The sequence below is a fragment of the Protopterus annectens genome, chromosome 3.part1, assembly GCF_019279795.1.
Source record: "Protopterus annectens isolate FY-2018-M chromosome 3.part1, PAN1.0, whole genome shotgun sequence".
Classification (NCBI taxonomy): Eukaryota; Metazoa; Chordata; order Ceratodontiformes; family Protopteridae; genus Protopterus; species Protopterus annectens.
In genome coordinates, this window is record NC_056732.1 from 55,043,873 (window position 1) to 55,070,093 (window position 26,221).

At 38.9% G+C, this 26,221-nt stretch overlaps 1 protein-coding gene across 1 annotated transcript in view; it reads left to right on the plus strand.

Moving 5' to 3' along the window:
* The first annotated feature begins 6,592 nt into the window (after nucleotides 1-6,592).
* The window catches only part of LOC122797630 (neural-cadherin-like), a 796,015-nt gene continuing 776,386 nt past the window's right edge, over nucleotides 6,593-26,221 (plus strand). Inside the window, exon 1 of the mRNA XM_044066174.1 lies at nucleotides 6,593-6,761. Within this exon, the coding sequence (XP_043922109.1) occupies nucleotides 6,593-6,761 (169 nt within the window). The remainder of the gene's footprint in view (nucleotides 6,762-26,221) is intronic.

A 26,221-nucleotide genomic window follows, 5' to 3' on the forward strand; every position in this document is an offset into this window, starting at 1 on the left:
TTCAGTTAGTTTAGACTTTGATTTCCATTTCTAAATACTCCTCTTCCAATGTTTTATCTCTGTTACAATATTCAACACTTCAGTTAGTTAGTTTAGACTTTGATTTCCATTTTCTACCAATTGCTTTTTGGCAGCCGCCATGATTAAACTTAACAAAGATTTACTCTGTGTAGTCAATTCAGATCATGTATACCAGCTCAAAAAATAATTTCCTTAGTCGCATCCATTTGCTCACCCAGTATTTCTGACAGAGTACTCTGTAGGGAACTTGTTGAAGTCTGCCAACTCATTACAGTCCCAAAACACATGTTCCCAGTTATCTCTTTCCTCCTTATCACGCCTCCAAAATGTGCCAGCTACCTGCAGAAAAATAGTTTGGAGTCCGCTTGGGATATAAAATAACCAAGCAAACACTTCCAAGCAAAAACCCTAAATCTTTTCTCTTCTGTCCTTTGAATCCTATAGTTATCATACAATTTTATATACTTTAATTATCCTTTTTAACAGCAGCTTCTGTTCTAGATTCAACTAAAACTCTACCAGCGCAAGTCTTTCAGTTAGGATTCTCCTATTCCCTGATAAAATAACAGGTGTAAAACTAAAATAGCCATTTCAATTTGACAAAGCAGAAATGTAGATTATTATAGTACAGTTGTTTGTATTCCATGAGGCTAATTATTTTGTGCGTGTGTGTGTGTGTGTGTGTGTGTGTGTGTGTGTGTGTGTGTGTGTGTGTGTGTGTATATATATATATATATATATATATATATATATATATATATATATATATATAAAAGCTGGAAAGCTATATGGTTATTTAAATTGACTATTCACCCTGACTGAGTAGGATAAAATGGGTATCTGAAAATGAACTAATGACTAAGTGACTGGTTAAATATTAATATTCTGTAGCACTAAATACTGTGAGAATGAAGCATCTAGATGTTTTTATCATGTCTGTGGAGCTGTTGTATGATACAAGTAGCCAAAAAGATACAGTCCATGGATTAAATTTTGGTGTAGTGAATCAAATTAATAAATATGTAGAAAGGCAGAGTAATCAAACAGAAAATTATTAATTTTAATAATTTGCTTTGTTTCTGGTGTCACTTCAGAGGGATCCAATGTCTATCAGTATGAGAAGACATGGTTAACAGACCATGTTATTTTGCCAAGGATGGTCTGCACCTGCCCCCCTCCTCAGCTTTCATTTATTGGCTAAACCTTTATCCAGCCTCTTAGAGCCTTTTTTAGGGAATGCAAAAATGACAAAACTACCAACATAACAAAAAAAAAAAAAACCCATCAAATAATCCTTAAGGTGTTACTGTTCAATGCTAGGAGCCTAAACAAGAAACTCCACACCCTACAAACTCTCCTCACTCTGGAGACTATAGACATCTGGGCCATTACTGAAATTTGGTTTAAAGCCACAGAAAGTACTCCGGCAGTGCAAGGCTGCAGTGCATTCCACACACTTTTGGACCATCAGCAGCACAGATATGGGCTAAAGGTGGAGGAGTCTCAATCTAAGTTAGCAACAAATACAGCTCCAGGTTGGTTAAACAGGATGCTGACCTGCAGTTCATGTACGTCCAAGTCTCCATAGACAAGGTTTGTTGCCATGTCCTGGCCTGCCATTGGTCACCTTCTGTGACCCACAAAGCTCCTAATTCTTACCTAGAACTACTGCAGGCGCTCACCATCCAACCAAATACCCTATTAATGGGAGAGTTCAACTACCTCTCTATAGACTGGGAAACATACACTGCCTCTAACTCACAGGCACAGCATTTCCTGGACTTTATCAACATGAGCTTTCTGGACCAGATAGTGCAAACTCGAACCAGAGGATCAGACATACTAGACCCTAGTACTCACCAACATGGGAGAGTATTACATCCTCTCCCTGTGTCATGCCCTCATTGCTGAGGTTGGAGCACAAAACTGTTTCATCTGAAATAAAAATCATTCTGGAAAACCCAGCTAAACCTGTAACAGGGACTATTCTAAAGCAAACTACTTCATGTTAAGCAATAGTTTGTCAAACATCACATCTACCATTCAGAATTATTTACAGATATCTTGTACAAACATGTAAATGGCTGCACTGAGGCTGCCACAACTACCAGAAATAAGTCCTGATCTAACACCAAAAACAAACCTCACTGGTGGAATCCTAACCTTAATAGGCTATATAACAAAAGAAAAAAGTCATGACCGGAATCAGAAATAGCAACTCTCATATTGACAAGAGCTCTCTGATTCAACTAAACAAGAAACTAAGAGTCCCAATAATGTCCAACAAGACCAGTTATGAGCTTAGACTAGCCTTTCAGGCTAAAGACAATCTCAAGTCCTTCAGCTATTTTGGGAACCTTGAAGGTAACACTCAGCAGTGTGCAGAAGTGGTTGTATATGGCATAACCTGCACTGACCAGGGTGACATAGCAAATCTAGTGGCTGATAATTTTAGCTCTAACTTCATCCTCCCACAACCGCCTGCGAAATCCCTTCTAGCACAGGGAGCAGGTCCTGGATCTGCTAGCAAAGGGCAGAAACACTGCTTCAATGAACCCAGACAATATCCCTGGTTGCCTCCTAAATAGCCTAAAACACAACCTATTCGGAGCACTTGAGGCACTGTTCAACTACAGTTTCAAAACATGTTATGTGTCAGGTGAATGGAGGGCCACAGCAGTCATCCCTCTTCATAAGAGTGGACCATCAACTGACTCAGAAACTACAGACCCATCAGTCTGACAATCTAATATGCACAGTCGTGGAACGAATTATCATGGAAATGATCAACCAGGACACTGACAACCTACAGACACTGGACCCATCTCAGCTTGGCTTTGTTAAAGGAAGGTCTTACCTACTCAACCTGGTAGACTTCTTTGAGAGGGTGGATAACGGGAAAATAACACTTGCTGCCTACCTTGACATGGCCAAGGGGTTTGATACAATACCCCAATCGGGTATTATTGGCAAACTGTCAGAACTAGGCATAAATCCCTACCTAACTCACTGGATTGCTGGCTGGCTCACAGATAGTATCCAAGAAGTCAAGATCAGTGAGACTGCCTCCACCATGAGACCGGTCACCAATGGAGTACCCCAGGTCTCCATGTTGGACCTACTCCTGTTCGGCATCTACTTCTTTAAAGTCAAGGCTAATGTTAAAAGGCCTCTAGTTCAGTACGATCGCAGATGACTAAATTGGGAACTATCACAGATTACACTGACATCCTACAAGAGGTCTAGCCCAAACAAATGACTGGTGCTAAAGCCATAGATTAAAACTCAATGCTCCACCCAAGCTAACTACTCCATTGATAAAATACCCTTAAGAGTTGACCCGGTAGTTAGGGATCTGGGAACATATGCAGACAGTAATCTGGCCTTCAACTAACATGTAGCCAAGATAGTAATAAAATCATTCTATGTCACTCAACTCATAAGCAAGGATATCAGACAAACAACAAATAAGAAACAACAACAGTCTCACTGTAGGGGTCTGGTATACAGACATGAGAAAATGCCATAAAAATCAAACTTAAATGAATAAAACAAAACCAAAATTTAATGCTAAGACTCTCTTCAGCGTTTTCTTCCTGAACTTAGGACTTATTCAGAAACGTGCTAAGCCCACCTAGTATATATAATATCCCTTTAGCTGTTATAAATTCCTTTCTCACTTTGAGTACATTAAACTGTGCTTGATACTATCACTATATGTCTACCAGTTATAAAATATAAAATATGAAGTAATATAAAATGTAAAATGTAGGATAAAGTCTGTAACACACCAACAAAATACATCTTATCTTAAACTGTGGATGACAGCAACTACAACAGGTCACTCTTTAAAAAATAATAAGTATATAAATCATCAAAACAAATACATAAAGCTTGAAAAATAAAAAATACACTTGTCTCTAAAATATTATTACAGTCATGGACAAAAAGTCTATGTCCCGTTAATGCCATGTAAAATCGATGGGTATGGCATCCAGGTCCAAGGAGGTTATACGACCACTCTATTCCCCATTATTGAGTACAGTTATACCTTTGGCATGTACCTAACCAGGCACTTGCAGCAGTTAGAATGCCCTCAAAGGTTCCTCACCAGAACAATCAGTATGAATATGCTGACCTACACACGTTGCCTTAAGGCCCTATCTCTGTACGCAGTCACCTACACGTTACTGACAGGTGATCATGCCTGGCATATAAGGCTTCCTCAGATTCAACTGTGATGGATCTCTTGCACATCTGCCAATCAAACAGCATCAGAAATACTAGATTCAAGGACACAAACTTTGCTTGCAACATAAATAGAGCACATTGGAAAGACCAATTTGTGTCTCAAAGGATCCCCACATTGTGGAATAAGTTCCCCATCCATGTAAAGCAGAGTTCATCCCAGAGCTATTTTAACAAAATCTTGATCGTTGGATGGGAAATCGCAGATTCACCCTAGTTTGGCTCCCATGTCTCTGATTGACAGAGACTGACAGTAAGTAAATTAATCCCCAACTAACATATTACCCCCCACATAGCCCTTAGCTTCCTCCTTACTAATATACCCCTTCATATAGGTGCTCAACGTACTCGGGTACAAAACTGGGTTGGGCTGCACAGCTAGGAGTATAAAGACCCTGGTGCTCATTAGCATAGTATAAACCTATGAACCTATGAAACACTGTAATTGTCAGAGAATAGGCTTATAAAAGTTTTCAGGCAATGTATATTTAACAGCAGCCTGTGACCTTCACACAGCAATCACTAGTTTGCTAGAAAATCACTTTCCACAGTTTATTTATTTATTGTTTAGATGTTCAGATTTTTTTCCTGATTTAAGAAAACACTGTGTCATAAAGGAAAGCGATGTGGATTTGCTGTCAGTGTAGCTACTGTGCTTGTCATCCACGTGTGAAACAGCAAATCATATAATTTTTTTAATGTTTACTGGCTCGTTACATAGTTCATAGTGACACTGTAACAGTGACTGGTCACAGACCTATTATTGAAATGAATGATTTTCATGAAGAACTGCAGAAAATAGTCTCTCAGTAGTTATTTGTAACTAGAGTTTTAAGTATCTCCTATGAACGGAAATGTTTTTGTGATGCTTTCACGTGTAGCTGTCAGGGTCTTATACAGCAACATGCACTTCAAGTGTGCATCAGTAAAACTTGCACTTCAGGTGTGCATCGGTAAAACTTGCACTTCAGGTGTGCATCGGTAAAACTTGCACTTCAGGTGTGCATCGGTAAAACTTGCCTTGCCCATTATTTTTATATCAGACCTGTAGCACAGTTAGATATTGCATTTGTTTGTTGCATTGAAGCCTGCAGAATTAGAAATATGTCCTATGATTGTTTCTGGAAGAACCTTTTTTAATATTTATAATAAAATATCCACAGAGGAAACGCAGACCGATTGGTAAGTCTAATATATTTTGTGTATTATTTCTGGTAATCTTCTCTGTGCTGGCATGCCACAAGGCACATACACACATCAGTGATGTTGCAGGCCCTTTGACACAGCGACAAGGAGAAAAAGTCCTGGGTAGAAGAGTAGCATCACTGGAAAGGCTAGGAAGGGCATAATAACTTTAGCAGGCAACAAAAGTAAAATGCTACTTGGAGTGTCACCCACTTCTGTAATGCATTGTTCTAGAAGATGATCTAAAAAGGTACAGGTAATTTGACGCTGTCTCTGTTTTAGAAATACTGCAATAAAAAGCAGACTAAAGGATGGCAACATGGACAACTGAAAGAGAGAGGAGGTCATGGTTAAAACGAGTCCTTGGGTCAGTCCTCTCACCTGACTAACAAACAAAAAATAAATATCAATCAATCCTTTATGTATTAAAAAATGGTTTAGTGGTATAAGGACAAACTGTCTGACTTTGTTGGTGTTAACCTGGATTTTATAAATGAATCAGGTGTGGGGAGCAGCTGGGAAGGGTAGGATTGACCATTATCCCATGGTGTCATCGTGGAGAATGGATGTGGGCCTCAGATGATGCATCACTGAGGTAGTGCAACCTGGCTGGGGAGGATGGATGTGGGCCTCAGATGATGCATCGCTGAGGTAGTGCAGCCTGCATGGGGAGGATGGATGTGGACCTCAGATGATGCATCACTGAGGTAGTGCAACCTGGCTGGGGAGGATGGATGTGGGCCTCAGATGATGCATTGCTGAGGTAATGCAGCCTGATTGGGGAGGATGGATGTGGGCCTCAGATGATGCATCACTGAGGTAGTGCAGCCTGATTGGGGAGGATGGATGTGGGCCTCAGATGATGCATCACTGTGGTAGTGCAGCCTGATTGGGGAGGATGGATGTGGGCCTCAGATGATACATCGCTGAGGTAGTGCAGCCTGATTGGGGAGGATGGATGTGGGCCTCAGATGCATCGCTGAGGTAGTGCAGCCTGCATGGGATGCTCATATGTTCCTCTCCAGAAGCTAAACATGAATATGCCTATGTGACTCAAGCAAACAGTAGTGTGGCACTAGATACAACAACTGAAAGAGAGAAAGTGTGGATAAAAAAATGCCCTCCACTGCAATCAGTAATGACTGATGACCTCCAGAATGTCTTGATACCTAGTGACAGTCGGGGCAGCCATAGATATCTTAGAGAAACCCAGGAAGCATTAGGAGGTGCCAGAAATGGTGGATTTCTGGGAAAGAATAGAAGTGAGAACAAGTGTAAAGATGGAAAAGAGAGACTTCAAGAACAAGGTAAGATACGAAACTAGAAATTTCTAATGAAGAAGATGGGACCAGCCTGTGGTGATGCTAAGACTGCAGCAGACTGAATGGAATGAAATATTTCACATGGAAAGTAAGAGGGGAATTTGGTAAAATAGAAAAAAGGAGAGAGATTAACACCAGACCTCTCAACTGTACAGATTTGTGCAGAATGTCCAGATTTTGGCCTCATGTTTTTGGTCCGTTTTCATATACTTCTGTTTTTCTGGCAAATTGTTGGTAAATCATTACATATTAAAGTTAGAAAATTGTGAAAGACATTTGAGTTTCAAACTTCATAGCCTTCAGAAAATTCATGCAATGCAAAACTTGTTATTCTATCAACTTTCTAAGTTTCTAAGAGTAATATTTAAACATTGCCCCTATTTGTGGGCCTTTGTCCTACCTTTAATTATAGCTTTGCCAGGTTTCTTGCTCTAAGAGGTTGAGAGGTATGATCAATACACAGACTTAAGATACTAACCCCTCCTCTATACAGTTTCCTTCTTGCTTTCATAGTTGTACAAAGCAGACCAGGTACCCCTCTTATATTAATAAAATAAATTGTATAATTTTTCTGCTGCCACACACTGCCATTCCATGTCTGGTTTGTGGTCTGTAGGCAGCATGACTCCTGCCTGAATGTGTCTCCGTGCTGTCCAGTGTTACCCAGAAGCTGCAGCAGGTCTACTGTCCACTGTCATGCAGCCTCATTTCTCCCCAAGAAAGTCCCCCAACACACACACACATACAATTTCTGCTGTGTTGCCAGTTACTAACAGTTCACAATCCTTTGTTTTCTTTTTCTTTTTTTGTGGAGTTCTGGGGTTCCTGAAAAATGAACAGAAGTGTAGCAGTACAGCTCAGATTACTGGCCAGTTTGCTGTACCTGTCTGTCAGGTTCTGTGGTTTTCTTCATCTGTTTTAGTGACCAGGTCATGAGAAGACTAGAATCCTTCTGTTGGACTGGTCACTCACTCATTGTGGAGGATGAGTATGATGTTAATGCAGTCGGGATGCCTGTCTTCTGAGGAAGAGAAAGGCCATTAGTCATGACAGCTGTTGTTAACTGGGGACATGTTTCTCAAGGGAACCAGTAAAACATGCCACCTACATCGTCGTCGTCATCATTGTCATCATCATTACCATCATCGTCATTATCATGATCATTGTCATTATCATCATCATCATCATCATTGTCATTATCATCATTACCATCATCATCGTCATCATTGTCATCATTACCATCATCGTCATTATCATGATCATCGTCATTATCATCATCATCATTGTCATTATCATCATTACCATCATCATCGTCATTATCATCATCATCATTGTCATCATCATTACCATCATCGTCATTATCATCTTCATTATCGTCATCGTCATCTTCATTATCATCATTGTCATCATCATTATCATCATTACCATCATCATGTTCATTATCATCGTCATTATCATCATCATAATTATCGTTATCATCATCATCATCGTCATTATCATCATCATCGTCATTATCATCATCGTCATTATCATCGTCATAGTCATCATCATAATCATCGTAATTATCATCATCGTCGTCATTGTCATTATCATCGTCATCATCATTATCATCATCATCATTGTCATCATCATTTTAGTCATTCATTTGTGCATCTGTTGCAATAACATGCTGAGACTGACAGCCAGTTTAAATTCTTAAGGACAGAAAGAACTGCATTAACTGAAAGTTGTGTCTTTGGTTAAACAGTGTAGAGCATTTCCCCAGTCTTTGTTCCCCTAGCAGTGTGTGTCTGTGTGTGCCTGTGTGTCTGTGTCTGTGTGTGTCTGTGTGTGTGTGTGTCTGTGTGTGTCTGTGTGTGCCTGTGTGCCTGTGTGTCTGTGTGTGCCTGTGTGTCTGTGTGTGCCTGTGTCTGTGTGTCTCTGTGTGTCTCTGTGTGTCTCTGTGTGTCTCTGTGTGTCTCTGTGTGTGTCTGTTTATCTGTCTGCGTGTCTGTGTGTGCCTGTGTCTGTGTATGTGTGTGTGTCTCTGTGTGTCTCTGTGTGTCTCTGTGTGTCTGTGTGTCTGTGTGTGTGTGTCTGTGTCTGTGTGTGTGTGTGTGTCTCTGTGTGTGTCTGTGTCTGTGTGTGTGTGTGTGTGCCTGTGTGTCTGTGCGTGTGTGCCTGTGTGTCTGTGCGTGTGTGTCTGTGTATGTCTGTGTGTGCCTGTGTCTGTCTGTGTGCCTGTGTCTGTCTGTGTGCCTGTGTCTGTCTGTGTGGCTGTGTGTCTGATTCTGTGTGTCTGATTCTGTGTGTGTCTGTGTGTGTCTGTGTGTGTCTGTGTGTTAAAAGAGAAGAACAGTTAAAGTCTAAGGACAGATAAAGATACCACAGGTACATAGCTGAAGTAGAAATGTTAATCTGATTGATCCCTTCCTGCTGACTACGATCCTATACTGTTGGATGCTGTGACAATATAACTGTCCAGACAAAGAAGTTTCAAGAAACCTTCAGTATATATGAAGATAGCTGCTGTGTTGCATGACATATCATGTCTATGGTAATGTTTCACAGTGAATGCAAAGAAGAGAGTGTTGTAGTGCTGTGAATGTTACGCAGCTGATGAGATGGAAAGGCAAACCCATCACAGTGTAGCCATTAGATGTGCACAACAGCATTAATAAGGTTTTGCCCTCTAACTGCCATGTGTGTACTCTGAAAGGCTCAGCAAATATTGCCTGTGTGTGTGTATCTGTGTGTGTCTGTGTGTGTCTGTGTGTGTCTGTGTGTGCCTCTGTGTGCGTGCGTGTGTGTGTGTGTGTGTGTGTGTGTGTGTGTGTGTGTGTGTGTCTGTGTATTTCTGTCTGTGTCCGTGTGCCTCTGTGTGCGTGTGTGTGTGTGTGTGTGTGTATGTCTGTCTGTGTCTGTGTGCCTCTGTGTGTGTGTGTGTGTGTGTGTGTGTGTGTGTGTGTGTGTGTGTGTGTGTGTGTGTGTGTGTGTGTGTGTGTGTCTGTGTTTGTGTGGGCCTGTGTCTGTGTGTGTGTGGGCCTGTGTCTGTGTGTGTGTGGGCCTGTGTCTGTGTGTGTGCGGGCCTGTGTCTGTGTTTGTGTGGGCCTGTGTCTGTGTTTGTGTGGGCCTGTGTCTGTGTGTGTGGGCCTGTGTCTGTGTGTGCTTGTGCTTGTGTCTGTGTGTGCTTGTGCTTGTGTCTGTGTGTCTGTGTCTGTGTCTTTGTCTGTGTGTGTGTCTGTGTGAGGTACTGCATATTTCAGGCCTAATGGTAATACATGAACAAATGATATTGCTTAGCATTTCCAGAACCAACACTAAAAAGTACTGGAGAAGGTGACATGGTTCTTCCCATCTGATAGTATATATCCTAAGGCAGGGTTCTTTTGCATTATAGCCATCTGAATCAAGCTTAGCCTCTTACCTACAGGTGGCATACTCTGACCCTTAGGACTGTTTTAAGCTTTATACGAATGTTAGTAAAAGTACATCCTAAGTATTACTGACAGAACCTGTGATAAAAAAGACAAAACATTGTCATTTGTGTTTCTCTCTGACTGGTCTACAGATTAAAGTGGCCTTACATATCATATTTTGTTTGCTAACTTCACCCTACACTGTGGATAAGCCAGCAGAAGATTCTGTTAAATTACGTATTGCTATTTAATCACTGGGATAGTGGGCTGCTCAACTGACCCTTTTTAGCTATGATCTGGGTCGCAGTGCAGCAGCAATGTTACAAAAATAGAAAAGGAAAACCACAAAAAATAGCCGAACATGCAAGTACATCTGATGAAAAAGGAATAAGAAAACGATGCATACATAATTTAGCCTACCTGCAAAAATCATATTTACAAAATGCATTTCTTTTGAGTTTTGTTAGTATTTAGAAGCTAATTTATGAACATGTCTCATCAGTGCAGGTCTCTTGCCTAAAATTGAAATACAGACTGTTTATAGTATAGCACAAATAACATCAGTTATTTACTCAGTCTGTTTCCTAGTATATTTGGGAAACTGGTTCCAAGTCGCAGGCCCCAATTTAATGAAGGCTCTTTCACCAAGAGCCACCCAAAAATGAGGTCTGACCAAGGTGATGACCTAATCCTGAGGTCTGTTAAGGAATATGATTGTTCCATGATACTGAGCTTTGTTTTTTGGCAGGGACATTGTCAGAGTTTACTGATTTTGAATAAAAGGGTGTTAAGGAGTATCGTAGCTGTAAACTGAATAAATAACCACACAAATCCTTTCAGTAAATCACAATGGTGACTATATATTCAACTAAAAGAACAAATCTGCATATTTTATTTTTAGCTAACCACACGTTGTGTTTATTTGAAGAGGAGTACTGGGTTATAAGAAGTAGACCATACTCAATTCAGGGGATGTGAACATTTCTAGCTAGGGCTTGAAGGGTAACTGGTAAGAATAGAAGGGATACTTTATAACATAGCTTCACCTGGTGAAAATGTATTCACTATCACATTAATGTAATGTGAACATCAAAGTTTGGTCAAGTGGAAAACAAAGGTATCTTTGTTGTTACATTTGGGAATTGTAGTATTCCTGTTATTTTTTGGTGAATGTTAGTTTTTGGGGAGAAGTGACTAGCATAACCCTAGATTTACTGGGGTTGATTATAAGTCTGTTTATTTTAGTCCAGTTACAGAGTTTAGTGAATTTGTCCTACAGTTTGTGCTGGATTTCAGTGGTGGTTTTGTCAGACTTGCTGTACAGTTAAGTCACCCCAGAGAGAGACGATTATGGATTAGGTCATTTACAAAAACTGGAGAAGACTCAGGGGCCAAGTAATAACCCTAAGGTACTCCAGTGATGAGGGTACCACATTTTGAGAAGGACTTGTCTGCATATACTTAAAGTTCTGTTTTCAGGATAATTTGTAAACCAAATAATGTGTCTGGTAAGTTAAACTTACTGAGCTTCTTTAGTCAGAAGGGACTAGTTAACAGTCCTGTAGTTAGTGCAGAAGATTAAGATGTTGAGTTGTTGATGAACTGCACCATTATTCAAGGATATAGGGTTTGATTCCTTAAACCTCCATTTGCCTATGTGTCTCTGAGCAAGTCACTTAACCAGACAGCTCCCTAGGATGTCCCTGTGAAGGTCTTAGTCCTTAAAGAATTGCTTAGCATATGCTATATATATCTATGCTGTCCTGTCTCTATGGATTCCTAAGGTCCTATCAGTTTTTGCTGCAGTGCTTTTGATCACCTTTCATCCATACATCACCATGAAATGTTGAAAAAATGAGAATACATAAGTTGTTTAGAAGGTGACTATAGCAATTAAAAAAACAATATATTAAGTAAAACCACAGCAAAGGCAATCCAATTGAGTCTTTGTTTTACAATTCATTAAGTTGTTTTATGGGCAAGTATTAGGCTAGCTGCCCTTGTGGACCATTTTAAGCCTAGTTGATTTACCTTTTAAAGGTGAGAATCAAACCTTGTACTTTGTGTTTGAGAGGTAAATAGCTTAACCATTATACCAATCCCCAGCCCCTGCTTTAAGTAATACTGCTGTTTCTGTTGAAGGGCAGAAGCACACTGAAAGTGTAGCACTATAGCTGATACCAGTTAACAAAGTGAAGCAACATACAAACACTGTGATTTATGCTTTGTGAGCGAAAGGTGCACCCCTTTAACCCCCATCTTTTTCTGCATTAATTCATTGATTTATAATGGCAACATGAGTTACAGGTAGTATTTCAAATAACATTTTTTATGGTCTGCAGGATCAGCCAAATGGCTCCTCTTCCTACATCCATATGAGACATTCATTTCCCCATCAGGGTGAGAGTCCACTGATCCCTTTTATTCCCCAATGAAGGCAGGAGTCAGGTGTTGGGGAGTAGGCCGGTCTGTCAATCGTGCAGAGTGTCTTATCCATGCTTACACACATGCACAGCCTCTCAAACAAGCAGCACACTGCTTCCAGTGGGGCATGCTAGGATCTTAATATCTGGGACAGTACACTGCTAGGTGTTACCAATGCAGTGGGCCAAACTGTTCCCTCCCTCAAAGAAGGGAAAGCCAGTGTCCACATCAAAGTCCTATCCCCCCTTCCTGGTCCTTCCAGTGCCTGTGTCGCTGTTCAAATACCGGTTATCATGGCTTTATCCCTCTGTGCCATGGATTGGGTCACTAGTAACAGTTTTTAGCAAAGATCCTCATTACATAGCAATTTATATAGCAAACAGTCATGTTTGGTGTATTATACCTTCACCAAAGGGCCTGCATTTTCACTTATGCATCAGTGCTAGCATCTGTACTGCCCTGTATCGCAAGTATGCAGTAATTTCCAGAAGGGATTGCAAATACTCTTGTTTTAGTCACATGTATGTCTATCTGATGATCTCTCTGCCTATCTATCTAGTTTATCTATCCAGTGATCTATTTATTACTCTGTATACTATGTCTACAGTATATCACTTTCTGCTAGATTTTTTATCAATTTTTTTCTGTACACTGAAGTGAAAGTCCTGCTTTAAGAATTACTGTTGTTTTACTTCCCACTGAGGTTTTAAAGGTCTTTTATTATTTCTGTAATTATTTGCTAGGTGACATCAAAACCAGGTTTCCTTCCAGAGTTTATAGTAGCATTTTGCTAAAAGCGTGTGCAGTTAATTAAAAAGCAACACACAGCAGTGGGCAGTGACAGTCTCTACTGGTGCTCACCACGCAGCGTTCTGATCGATAACTCGTAATGGAACACCCTAGAGCAAGCAATTATAATTCTGACTCTGAACTAATCTGTTTTGGTTTTAAAAAGGGCATGTTATTTGAAAATGAAATTGTAACCTATTTAATGGTTGAATTGTACTTTCTTCTGTAGCTGTTGCAGGTGTGAAGGCGTTTTACGTTCATCTCTAATATTAGCCTGATAATCACAGAACAACACTTTTTATTTTGAAATGAGTTCACAATGATTTATAGATATCCCAGTTTTCAATTTTAATAAATGCTATGCCCTTTAGACAGAAAATAAAAGTTTAAGTATTTTAATTACAGATCTCTAAAATGAAGACAAATTGTATGGAGAGTTAATAAATAAGGAAGGGCAATGTGAAAGAATGATATTCTTTGAGCCTGGGATTTTTCTGTCATTGTATGTGTTTTAAATTTGTTTCTTTGCTTACTTTTTTAAGCATCTTACATCATTTTGATGGCATGCTAGCACAGTGATAGAATTCACATTTGCTGCATCAGCGACCTTTGTTTACAAATGGACCTGATTAGTTTGTGCTGTGCCTGAGAAGAAATGGCAAAGTGCTAGCAACGTCTGCCTTTTCCTGGTGAGGGGAAGCTGTGGAAGTGTTATTGAAAGGGAGCCTCAACACAAACTAGAAGCAGCGTGTGTACAATTGTGTGCATATAAACAAGTATTAATGTGTGTTTGTATGCATTCCCGTGTGTGTGTGATTGATTATGAACAGGTTCACTGAATCATGTTGCATTGTTTTTTAAAACCAAATGCTTGAAACCTCATTTGACTGAAACATAATTCTTTCAGATTACCTTAGCAGAAAACATACATAGAAACAAAAGTACTTTAAAATACTTTTTTGACCCTCTGTATGTTTCACGTAGAGGGCTTTGCCCACACCCTCCCAAACTTAAGTATGTTAATTTTTTGGTTGCACTACCATAAAAAAAGGAGAAAAGACTACAAAAACCCACTAATACCACATGCAGAAACTGTACTGGCAGTATTTATGGGTATCCCCGACTGCCATGTTTAGAAGCAGCCAGTGAAACGTCTTCATACATTTCTACATATATTACTTGTCTGTTACAGAATTGTGTGACTGTACCAACTTTTTATAAAATGATGTTTCTACCAAATGAGCTGTCAAGCATTCATTTTCAAAATTGTATTATTCAACCAAATGCCTTTTAACCAAATTAAGAGAACCTATGTTGATATGTATGCTCCTGAATGAACAGATTAACATAAAGAACATTATAGTCATTACGCCAGCGCAATTCCAGGATGCTTCACAACTACTTTCCCACCACCACTTCTTCCCGTGGCCTCCCACAGATCCACATAAGAGAGAGAGAGACTGGATAATAAAGCTAGTTAAGAGGGAGGAGGTTTTACACAGTTATGGATGCATATTTGTATGTAACACCCCCACAGCTCACCCAGACAAGTGATATGTCAGTTGCAAGTGACAGGATGTTTTAACTAAATTAAAATGTGTTTGACAGGGCAGAGCACTGAGCCAAGATGCAAACTAAAAATAATTTCTGTGAAGGACTTAACTTTTACCCCCCCCCCCCCCGAACTAATATACAGGATGAACAGCTAGTAAACAAATACTCACATATTTCTGGTGAACCATGTTCAGTCATTCGTGGCTGACTTTTTTTTTCTGTTCCAGTCTAACGTGGCTTGATGTTTAACCATGCCTTCTTTTTTTCTTTACATACAGGCTATTGCTTACTTATTATATGGAATATGGTACAGAGTTCTGGAAACTATGGTGGGTGAGGGAGGTTAAGTTTGAAGAGTTGAATTATAGAAAAGAATAGATAATTAGAGATGAGTGCTAAAGCATGTGAAGACAGAGTAACAAGACTGGATATGTGGTTTGGAAACCAGGACTTCGATGTCAAAATTTCCCTCTAGTCTCAAGGAGGGCAAGACAAGTTGGACCGGGGGGGGGATTTGAGGCTGCCCATCCAGTTATCGAGGTAACCTTGAAAGTGACAAGGGTTCACCTCTGCTTGACTTGTAGTGGAAGTTTGTTCCAGAGGTGAGGAATACATTGGGATATGAATTTATCATGCTAATGTGTCTTATTTATCTGCTGCTGTTGGTGTAGTTCCTTTAACCGAGTATTTGATGTTCTGTTAGTTCTGCAAGGAGTAGATCAAATAAGATTGGATCTTTCACTGCACAGAAGGCTAGACAGAGATCTCCACAGTGGTGTCTACAATAGACTGAGTACAGAGAAAGGGCTGCTAGTCTGTCCCGATAACTAATATTTTTCAGCTCACTGATCTCTTTAGTTATAAATCTCTGAGGTCTCTCAAGATGTGTGACATATTTAGATAAAAATATGCCAAAAGGTACTTTATATTCAGTAATGGGTCTGATAAGATATGAGTAAAGGGGAATTAAGACTTCTTTGGATCTAGTGGAGATGGTTTTGGAAATTAGATGAGCCAGATAAAAAGCTTTCTGGACCACTGTGGAGACATGATGGTCAAATGATAAGGAATTAACAAGAGTACCCAGATCCCTTACAACAGTGTTTGATTGGAGGGTTGCATTTCCTATATGGTAAGTGAAACCTATTTTGTTTGCCAGAATGAATTATGCTACATTTTTTACATTTAATTTGAGACCACTGTCCTTGCATCAATTGTTAACATGGTCTAAGCCATGCTGGAGCAATTGTGAGTCAGTTGAAGACTGAATAATAACACCCAGTCTACAGTCATCTGCAAACTTAAATATCCATATGCCAAGAATGCTGGCTTAGAAGTCTAAAATATATTCCATACAGGACAGGACCCAAAACAGAACCCTGTGGTGCACCACTGGTAACTTTTTTGCTTTCAGAAGTTTCTAACACATGGGTTCTGCCAGACATCCAGTTAGCTACCCATCACACAACATAAGTATTTACATTTAGATTTACAAATCTATTAATAATGCCTGCAAAGGGAATAATGCCAAATGTTTTGGCCAGGTCTAGGTATGCTGTATACACTGCATAACTACTGTCCAGTGCTTCAGTTACTTTCTCAAAGAAACTAATGAGGTTAAAGAGGCAGGACCTTCCTCTCGAATTGCTATTTAACTGTAGCCTCCAAACAGGCTTCATGCCTCATGAATGGAGAGCAGCATCATTCATCCCCCTCTTCACAAAGGTGGGCCATCTACAGACCCTAGAAACTACAGACCCATATGACTCACTAGCCTCAGATGTAAAGCCATGAAAAGAATCATCATGGAAATGATCAATAATGACATAGGAAATCTCCAGGTGCTGGGACCAGCCCAATTTGGTTTCATTAAGGGCAGGTCATGCCTACTCAACCTGTTGGACTTCTTTCAGAAGGCCACCAAAGCAATGGATGAGGGCAGAATGGTTCACACTGCCTACCTTGACTTTGCCAAGGCATTTCACACAATACCCCACTTGGGTATTTTTGACAAACTTAAGAGGTTAAGTGCAAACCCTTATGTTACCCAGTGGATAGCCAGGTGGCTCAGACAGGACCCAGGAAGTTAGAATTGGGGAGTCCACCTCTACAAAGAGGCTAGTTACAAGTGGAGTCCCTCAGGGATCATTCCTGGGACCACTCTTTTTTGGCATTACTTCTCTGAAGTCAAGCCCAATGTCAATGGCCTCTGGCTGACTAAATTTGCTGATTGCAAATTAGGAGCTGTCACTGAATCTCCCACTGATATAAATGTTCTCCAGGAAGGGCTGACACAGACAAACAACTGGTGTCAGAGCCATGGACTAAAACTAAATGCCAAAAAGTGTATGTGTCCTTTGGGAACTCATCCACCCCTGGTAACTATCGTTTGACAACATAGCACTAAGAGCTAACCCAGTAGTCGGTGACTTGGGGACACACACATATGATAATCTAGCCTTTGACCATGACATGCCTATGGTAGTGAAGAAATCATTCTATGTTGTGCAACTTATAAACAAAGGTATGGCATTTAGGTCCAAGGAAGTCATTGTTCCACTGTATTCTGAATTCATCAGTCCTATCATTGAGTACAATGCCCCCTTGGTATGTACCTAACTAGGCATATCCAACAACTGGAACATCCCTAAAGATTCCTGGCTAAGAGAATACAGGACATAAGTAACATGTCCTATGCAGACCACATTAAGGCTCTGTCCCTGTATTCTGTCTCCTACAGGCTATTGAGGGGAGCTCTATGCCTGGCATACAAGGCATTGTCAGACCCTGCTCTGATGGACCTCCAGCATATCTACAAAACAAACAACTTCAAAATTACCCATTCTAAAAACTTAAACCTTGCCTGTGATATAAGCAGGACATGCTGGAGAGACAGATATTTATCCCAGAGACTACCCCTTCTCAGGAACAGGTTCCTCATCCATGGGAAGCAGAGTTCCTCCCTAACCTTCTTCAAATGTAACTTGGACAGTAGAATGAGGAACAGGAAATTCATCCCTGGTTTGGGACCTATGTCTCTAATGGACACAGACAGCCTGTAAATGCTTCATCTAACAGGACCCTGCACTTATCAAGGGTATCAGAACTTGTCAGATATTTGGGATGCACAGCTAGGCTAGACTTAAAAATGCCCTTGTGGTCATTAGCCTAGTAAACACCTATGAACCTATGAACCGCTGATTGATGAGGGTCTAGGGTTAAGATATTCTGAATGTCCACATTAATGAAGTCTGAAATACTGCTCTCCATAGCTTTACATATGAGGCTAGTGAGACTAATGGATCTATAGTGAACAGGGTCCATGGTTGGGCCACCTTTGCGTAATGGCATTACAATGGCTGTGTTCCAGGCTTCAGGAATGTAACCAGTGGAAAGGCTTGGTTTAAAGAGGTTAAATAGGGGGTAAGTTGTCAGGACTCATGGATAAAGTATTCTCAGTTTTTGAAAAGGGGTTAGAGAACTTGTTCTATAGTAATTAAAGTGGGTGGCTGTGATTGTAGAACCTGTGGGATGGTTATAACTGTGTGTAGAATAAAATTTGCACTAAATTTGTTAGCTAGCATATTAACTGTTCCCTTTGGGCTAGAGGGTATAGTATTGTAGACTGAACATTGTTGGGTGTTAGTGCTTAACTTCCTGACATAGTTAAAGAAAGATTTGCAGATATTTTGGGATTCAGTGGCTATTTTTAGCAGTTATATTAAAATATCACTTAAGACTAAGGCAAATGTACATTAATATAAATAATAGACCATAATAACATTTCCAATTCTTTTTTATAACTATCGTCAATCCAACATTACATGAATTGCTAATTCCCACCTTCCCTCACTCCTTCTCCAGAACTTTATTCTAAATGTATTGTTCCCACAATTTCTATTTATTTCTATGTAATTTGCTCCTTCCCTTTTCTAAAGCTCCCACTTCAGTTCTTTTATCTCTGTTAAAATATTCAGTACTTCAAATGCAGTTGATTGACACTTTGATTTCCATTTTCTAGTAATTGCTTTTTTGGCAGCCACCAGAATTAAACTTAACAAGGCCTTTCTATGTCTCATCAGTTCAGATCCTGTATCCCATTTCAAAAACATCATTTTCTTAGTTACACCCATTTCCTCGCCCACTATTTCTGACAGAGTACCCTGTAGGGAAATTTTAAAATCTGCCAACTCATTACACTTCCAGAACACATGTTCCCAGTTATCTATTTCTTCTCCATCACACCTCCAACCTTTACTATCTACCTGAGCAAAAATTCTTTGAAGTCTGCTTGGAGTATAAAAATACCTATGCAAACACTTTCAAGGAAAGATCCTAAACCTTCCAGTACTTGTTGCGTACTTGGGAACCATGCATATGTCTTTCCGTTGTTCCCTTGTAAATTGCTTATCCAATCTACTTTACCAATCGTTTTTAACTTCCTTTGATTGATTCTTATAGTTATCATGCAGTATTTTATATGCCATTTTAATTATCCCTTTTTAACCACAGCTTCTGTTCCAGAGTCAGATAAAAACCTCACCACAGCAGGCCTTTCACTTAGAATTCCCCTTTCCCTTTCTCTTTGCCTATACTCTGATATCACTCCCTAATAGGGAATGCAGTCTGACTTGCAATTCAAATGTCATCTTGGCCTCATCCCATTCTATTACCTTTCTGTCTCAAGTTATTTGATCCTAACACCTTGGTTACTTTGCCAGTTTTCTCTGGCAAATTGCAGCCCCCTCTTGACCATTCTCTGCACCCCTACTTGCAGTCATCCCTACTGGCAAAATCTGTTTTCTCTATTTTCATCTTGGCTTAATTCTTAGAATACATTTTGATACTTTATTAGTATAATATTCTGTATGGCTGTTATTCTCATTACGAATCTGCATCCAAAGTCCCGCTCTCTCCTTAGTTCTTGAATTTCTGCACTGCTTCATCATCACCCCTTTTCACTTTGAATTATGACACTCTGCTTGTGTTATGCATATGAGCTTTAAGTGTGTAGCTCTAAAATATCCCTTCAAATCAGGTAATCCCAAACCACCTCGTTCTATTGGAAGGATCAGCTTATCCCACTTAACTGTTGCTCTCTTACCCTCCCAGATAAATTGCTTCAACTCTTTATTAATTATTGTCCACAGCTTCTCTGATTGATAAAATATGCCTTACCTGTATATAAAACTAAAAACATTTTCACTGCTTGTATCTTACTATCCATGTCTACAGATAAGAGCTTCCAGTTTCTCGTTTTTTATGTTATATTTTGTTTAGTCTTTTGCCACTTATCCTTAGCTGCCATAACAGAAGCCTTTTTAATCCATACTTCAAAATATTTCATATTATCATGTTCCCATAAATATGGGTATTGTTGAATCAATTTGTGTGTGGGCACAAAATGTATAGTCTTTGTTTTACCTTCATTAAATTTATATCCCAAAAAGACTTGAAACAGTCTCAAAATGTTCTGCAACACTGAGATGCCGTTTTCTGGATTTATTAAGTAGAAAATAATATAATTTTCAAATAACACCAATGTTTCTTGATTATCATGCCAGTTATATCCTTGAATTTCTGAGTATTTTATGGCTTTTGCCAATGTCTCTAAATATTAAGAAAATAACAAAGAAGAAAGAAGTAAGAGGACACCCCTGCCTGGTTCCTATGTTCAGAAACAACTGTGAGTTTTGCTTCTGATCCTTCATATATCCTCCTAATTAACTTTGTTATTGTATCAGGGAATGCAAATGTAATACTAATTAAAAACTCAACTCTCACCTTATTCTCTCAAATGCTTTTTCTGCATCAAGACCCAACAGCAACAACAGCAGTATTTTCTTTCACTCTGTTTCCCTCAGGATCACCATTGTTCTATTAATGTCATCAGATGTTTGCCTCCCATCCTCAAAATCACAGTGATCCATCTTTATCAATTCTGGCAACACTTTTGCCATTCTTTTAGCTATTATATACATAAACACTTTAGAACCATGCTTTAAAATTGAAATGGGTCTATATGAAGCTGGGTCTGATTGGTCTTTGCCACCTTTAGGTATTACAGCCACCACAGCTTTCTTCTACCATTGTTATCTTTTTTCCTATTCTATCACTATTGAACCTCCTCTACCAATTAATATAAGTAAACACCATTTTCTTTTGCCCCTGGAAGTCTGCTGAATATACCTCCTGAAATCCTTTCTTTATTATGTTCACATGCTCACTTCTTTCCAAATGTGTCTCCTGTAGCATTACTATTTGGACTCTGCATTTCTTAGTATAATTAAATACACATTCCTTTTTGTCTACACATGTGAGGCCATTCACATTCCAGAATAATGTGGATAATGTAACCACTACAATAAGACATCATTATTCCCACCTATTATATATGACAGTTTTTTAATGTCTGCTTCAAGCTTTTGTGTTGCATGTTGAGCAGATTGATTTTTATATAGTCATTTCTTGTCCTTTTCATTTGAACCTATGTGAAATGTTTCAAGATTTTTTGTTTTAATGAAAATCCCCAAACAAAAAGCTAAATGCATTTTTAGAACATCGCCATAACTTATTAACTTAGAACAAACATACAAAACTATCTACATCTTCAAAAAAGGAATTTTAACCCTCCAGATAGGGACAATTGCCACAAATTGACAGCTGCACCCACAGGCATTACCTAACCTAAAATTAAGGTTATCTGTGCTAAAGTGCATATTATGCTCTCACTTACACAAGATATGAAAAAGAGCATGTATGCTTTCAGAAAACAATGTTTAGCCTTAAGAAAAAGTGCAGTGGCTATCTTTAAATAAAACCAAATTATAGACAGTTCTATTAAATGCACTGAAGTTTTAAGGCTGCTAGGAACACATCTCTTATTCACTTCCAGTAATTTCAGACTTTATTTTTTACTGAACTGCTTGCATTTGTACCTTTAGATTTTACATTTCCCTCAGGAAGCAATGCTCAGAACTCTAAAGATTAATTGCTTGCACCTGCAAATAGCTTGTCTCCATGGTAATATATTCAGCAATGAGAAAAAAAAAACAGATGACAACTCTGAAGTTGCAGAAAGGAGTCCTTATCAATTTCACTCAAAACAGAACATAATGTACCACTTCATTCAGCTGCATACTTCCTGACTCCCAGCGAACATTTGCTAAAGGAAAAACAAAACTAGTTAATATCATTGCATACACAAGAAACTCAGCTCTCCACATGACATTCATTATTTTGTCTTATTTTATAAGCCTACTTGCTTACAGAAAACACATTTTTAAATTCAGCCAGTGGCATTAATCCAGACATTCACCTATGCAAAAATAAGAGAAAACATCTCAACTCTACATATAATATAACCAGTGCAGTTTTATACCCCACCAGCCCATGATTACAACACATTAACTTAAATTTGCTTTTGCCCAGCCTTTCTTTTCTTTTTACATTGTAAAGCCAATATTTCTTAAAACTAAAAATGGTACCTCTTTACTTTAATATCTTTATCACATGCAAAAGTCACTGAAGAGACCACCCTCACCCCCACATTTAAAATACTCCTGACTATATACTACACAAAACTGCTTTACTATGTAACATACATTTTTTATCATGACACATTTTATGCAAATACTGTTAAGAAAAAAATGTTTTTTACTTATTTTTTTCCATTTTATTGTCCTTCTAAACATTCGTGATATAAAGTGAGGTATATGCTTTACAGTCTACCCACAAGTTTAATATTCAACAGAAGCCTAATTTTTCTCAGACACTTTTTTTGGCAAACCCATAGTTCGCAAACATGATTAATGCTTTATAAGCCCACATTTATTCACTAATTTCAATGTTGATGATCTCATCCTGTTCATTTCCATCTCTCAACATCAGACTGTGGTTCAAGTCCAAGGTACTGTCAATTCTTCTTGTCAGCTCCTTGTGTTTTTTCTGTTTCCCAAGCATTTTCCTTTGGAACATTGGAAACGGTTTCACTAGCAAAGTCTCTCTATGAGCTTTATTGTCAGATGAATGAGAAGCAGTGTCCCCTTCTGTTTGCTGGCTCACTTTTTCTTGGATAAACTTTTGTATTTCCTTCTTAGCTTGTTCTGTATCAAAAAATGTTTTTGATCCTCCAGGAAAAAAATACTCTGAAGGCAGCTGGATACAGCAGATTGAATGTGACACCTGACTCTTGACATTCCCTTTTTGCTAGGATAAATTAGCTTTTCTTCTTTCTGGTATACAGTGAGTAATCATTTTCCACAAACACTCTTCTGTCTCCAATTTTTTATACTCTTCCCTTCTGCCAAAGTTTTGTCAGGATCAACTCTTTCTGCTGATATGATTGCATCTTTACTAATACAAATCTTGGCTGCTTTCTCATGGCTATGTGGGCCCTATATTACTTCATCGAAAACTAACTTCAGTGAACAGCTGTTCATCGAACATAAATCAGTGAAGGGCCATTCATCCAACATTCACATCAGCGAACATGTTTCCCAGGGCGGTGAGTTACTTGGCCAATATACAGACCATCATACACACTGCAGTATATCAAACCCACCAAGGCTGCACCCCCCAACCCCCCCCCTCCACACACATATATACCAACTCTGAGATAGCACTACAGTGAGGAAAAGGGCAAATTTCCTAATGCTCACCAAGTAAGTCACTGCCCTGGGAAAAACATTCACAAGTTAGTTTTAGATGAACTAATGTAGACCCAACTATGTTTGGAGCATACAATTGATGTGCTCTTTCAGTTAATAGATTCTGCTGTGAAATACCAGTGCAGTTGGTTATTTGTGCCTTCATAAAATGAATACAGTCTGCTATGTCCAGTTTCTCTGGTACAGCAGAAAATCTCAGGTTTTCCCTGTGTGTTCTGTCTTCTAACACCAGTATTTTTTGAAACAGCTGCTCTTGAGCAGTCTCATACTCGGGCAGCTTTTTCCTCATTTCATCCTGATATTTGCAGTTTTATCAGTTCACCTAAATACCTAGTTAAAGCTGCTCCTTTATTTCCACCCTTTTGTTATTTGAGTTGATATAGATATTTAAGCTTTCATTTATTTTAATCAGCTCTGAATACATTTGATTTATTTTACCTCTAAATCACTGGAAGCATTTCTTGAACCAAAGCTAAAGATTGAACTGCTTTTTGCTGAACAGCTACAGAATTCTTCCTAGTCAGTGTTTTGTCTTCATGTTTTCTAGTTGATTTTTTTTCATGTTCTCTAAATTTCTTCTTTGCTGGCATCCAGGCAGTGTACTTAGTAGCCAGTAACTGAATTTTATTCAAGTTAGCAGAATTACTAACTCTTATTTCCCAGTTTCTTTCTTCACACCTAGAGAGCTAAAATTAGGCTGTTGATTAGCGTGCAGACATCTTACAAATTGTTTTAGTGGCTGTTTTAAGTTCATCCTCAGCTTTGAGCTTCCTAAGGATTTCCTTAAAATCTTTATTTGTTTATTTAAGTGTGTTCTTAAGGTATACGGAGAGAGACCTCTTATTAGCATTAAGCAGTTTCTTTCTCTTATAATATAATTTATTTATAATGGTATTCCACCACAGGGGTTTGTTTTTAAATGTGTCATATTTGCTGTGGATAGGGACTGCCTTATCAATACAAGAATTTAAATGGGAATAGAAGTCAGAGGCATTGGTAGCATCTATGGAATGGGTCCTTCAGAGGAGGATTAGAGCAGAATTTATGTAAGTCATCAAGTAACATCAATCAAGCAAACACCTTAAGAATTATTCTAAGACTGTATAATTTGTTCAGAAACCTATTTAAAGTTTCAGGTCACTGTAAGCTTCTTTCTTATCTGCTACTATTTTTACCTGGTCAGAGAACGCTGTTACATTTGCCTAGTGTATCTTTCCTGCCGTGAGTCTAAGCCATCTTGGATGCTGTACTGCATGGGGATTAGATGATCCACAGGTATTTTCTTCAGCAATGCTTCCATATTTTCCAGACAAAGAACCAGGTCAATAGTTCCAGCCATTGTCTTGCCACCTATGAAAGGGAATCACATCTGTCCCATTCCTGTATTTAGTAATCTTACCTTTCTCCTATGATTTTATATGAAGGGTAAAGGTCTCTATTAGTTCGATGAAAGTTTTTTCCAGCGAACACCTAATCATTGACCCCTATTCAACGAAAATCACTTCTGCGATTCACTGAATTTACCGAGGGCAAAGAAGTAGTTGGCCAACTATACAATGTTGCTCTTTTCTCCACTGTAGTGCGATCTTGGAGTTGGTATATATAGTTGGAGGAGGTGTATCCCCCCACTTGAGTGGGTTCGATTTAGTCAGATGTTGGTCTGTTGTGCTGCGGAGCAAGTATTTCCTTGCCCTTGGTAAATTCAGCGAATTGCGGAAGCAATTTTCGCTGAATAGGGGTCGAAGATTAGGTGTTCACTGAAAAACTTTTGGAGAACTAATATAGACACGAAGGTTAATGATGTCACCATTTTTCTCTGTTTCTTACATATTCTTTGGAGCTGTGTAGTATGTTGCAGTTTTCTGGAAAGTCTCTTAAGTTTCTGGAAAGCCAGCAGACTAGAATACTCAATAAGACCGTCACAAGTGGGTCCATTAAGATAAAACAAAAGAAAATTGGTATAAAAAGTTTGAATTCATCTTTTTTGTGTGTAAAGGAGACTTAATTCCATTTAACAGAGCTTTTGTTTTGGCTAGTTGGACTATCAACTTAATCCTAATACTGTTGCAGTTTGAAAGAGGAGGCTTTATAATGCTGCATGAACAAGTTACTTGCATAAAGGATGGTTGTTAGCGCTTAGCTACATTCCTTAGAAAGCCATTAATAAAAATATAACTTTAAGGAGGATGCAATATGGAACTTTATTGGACTTCATGAGTTTGTACCATGTGTCATAAGTACAGTATCAACTATGAAAAAACAGTCATGCAAACTCCTAGGGTAGTGATGAAAGCCAGTGATAGTAAGATTCCATTCAGTTTCTGTTCTCACGATTGTTTTCTAGGACTCCTGTGCCACTTGGAAAAAGTCAGATACTTAAATTGGACAAGTGCAGGTTTACTAACTTTATGGGTTATTACTGTCATTTTGTTTTCACACCCTGATATTGTAATCATTTGTCTAGTTGTTGGTAAGTTGTAAAGTTGTTTCACTGTTTTAAAAGATACAAGAAGAAAAGCCAAATTAAAATATAGTTAACTAACAAAGAGATGGAAAGAAATGCTTTCAGGAGCTTATGTAGCTCAAAATGCCAAATATTAAATTAGTCTTC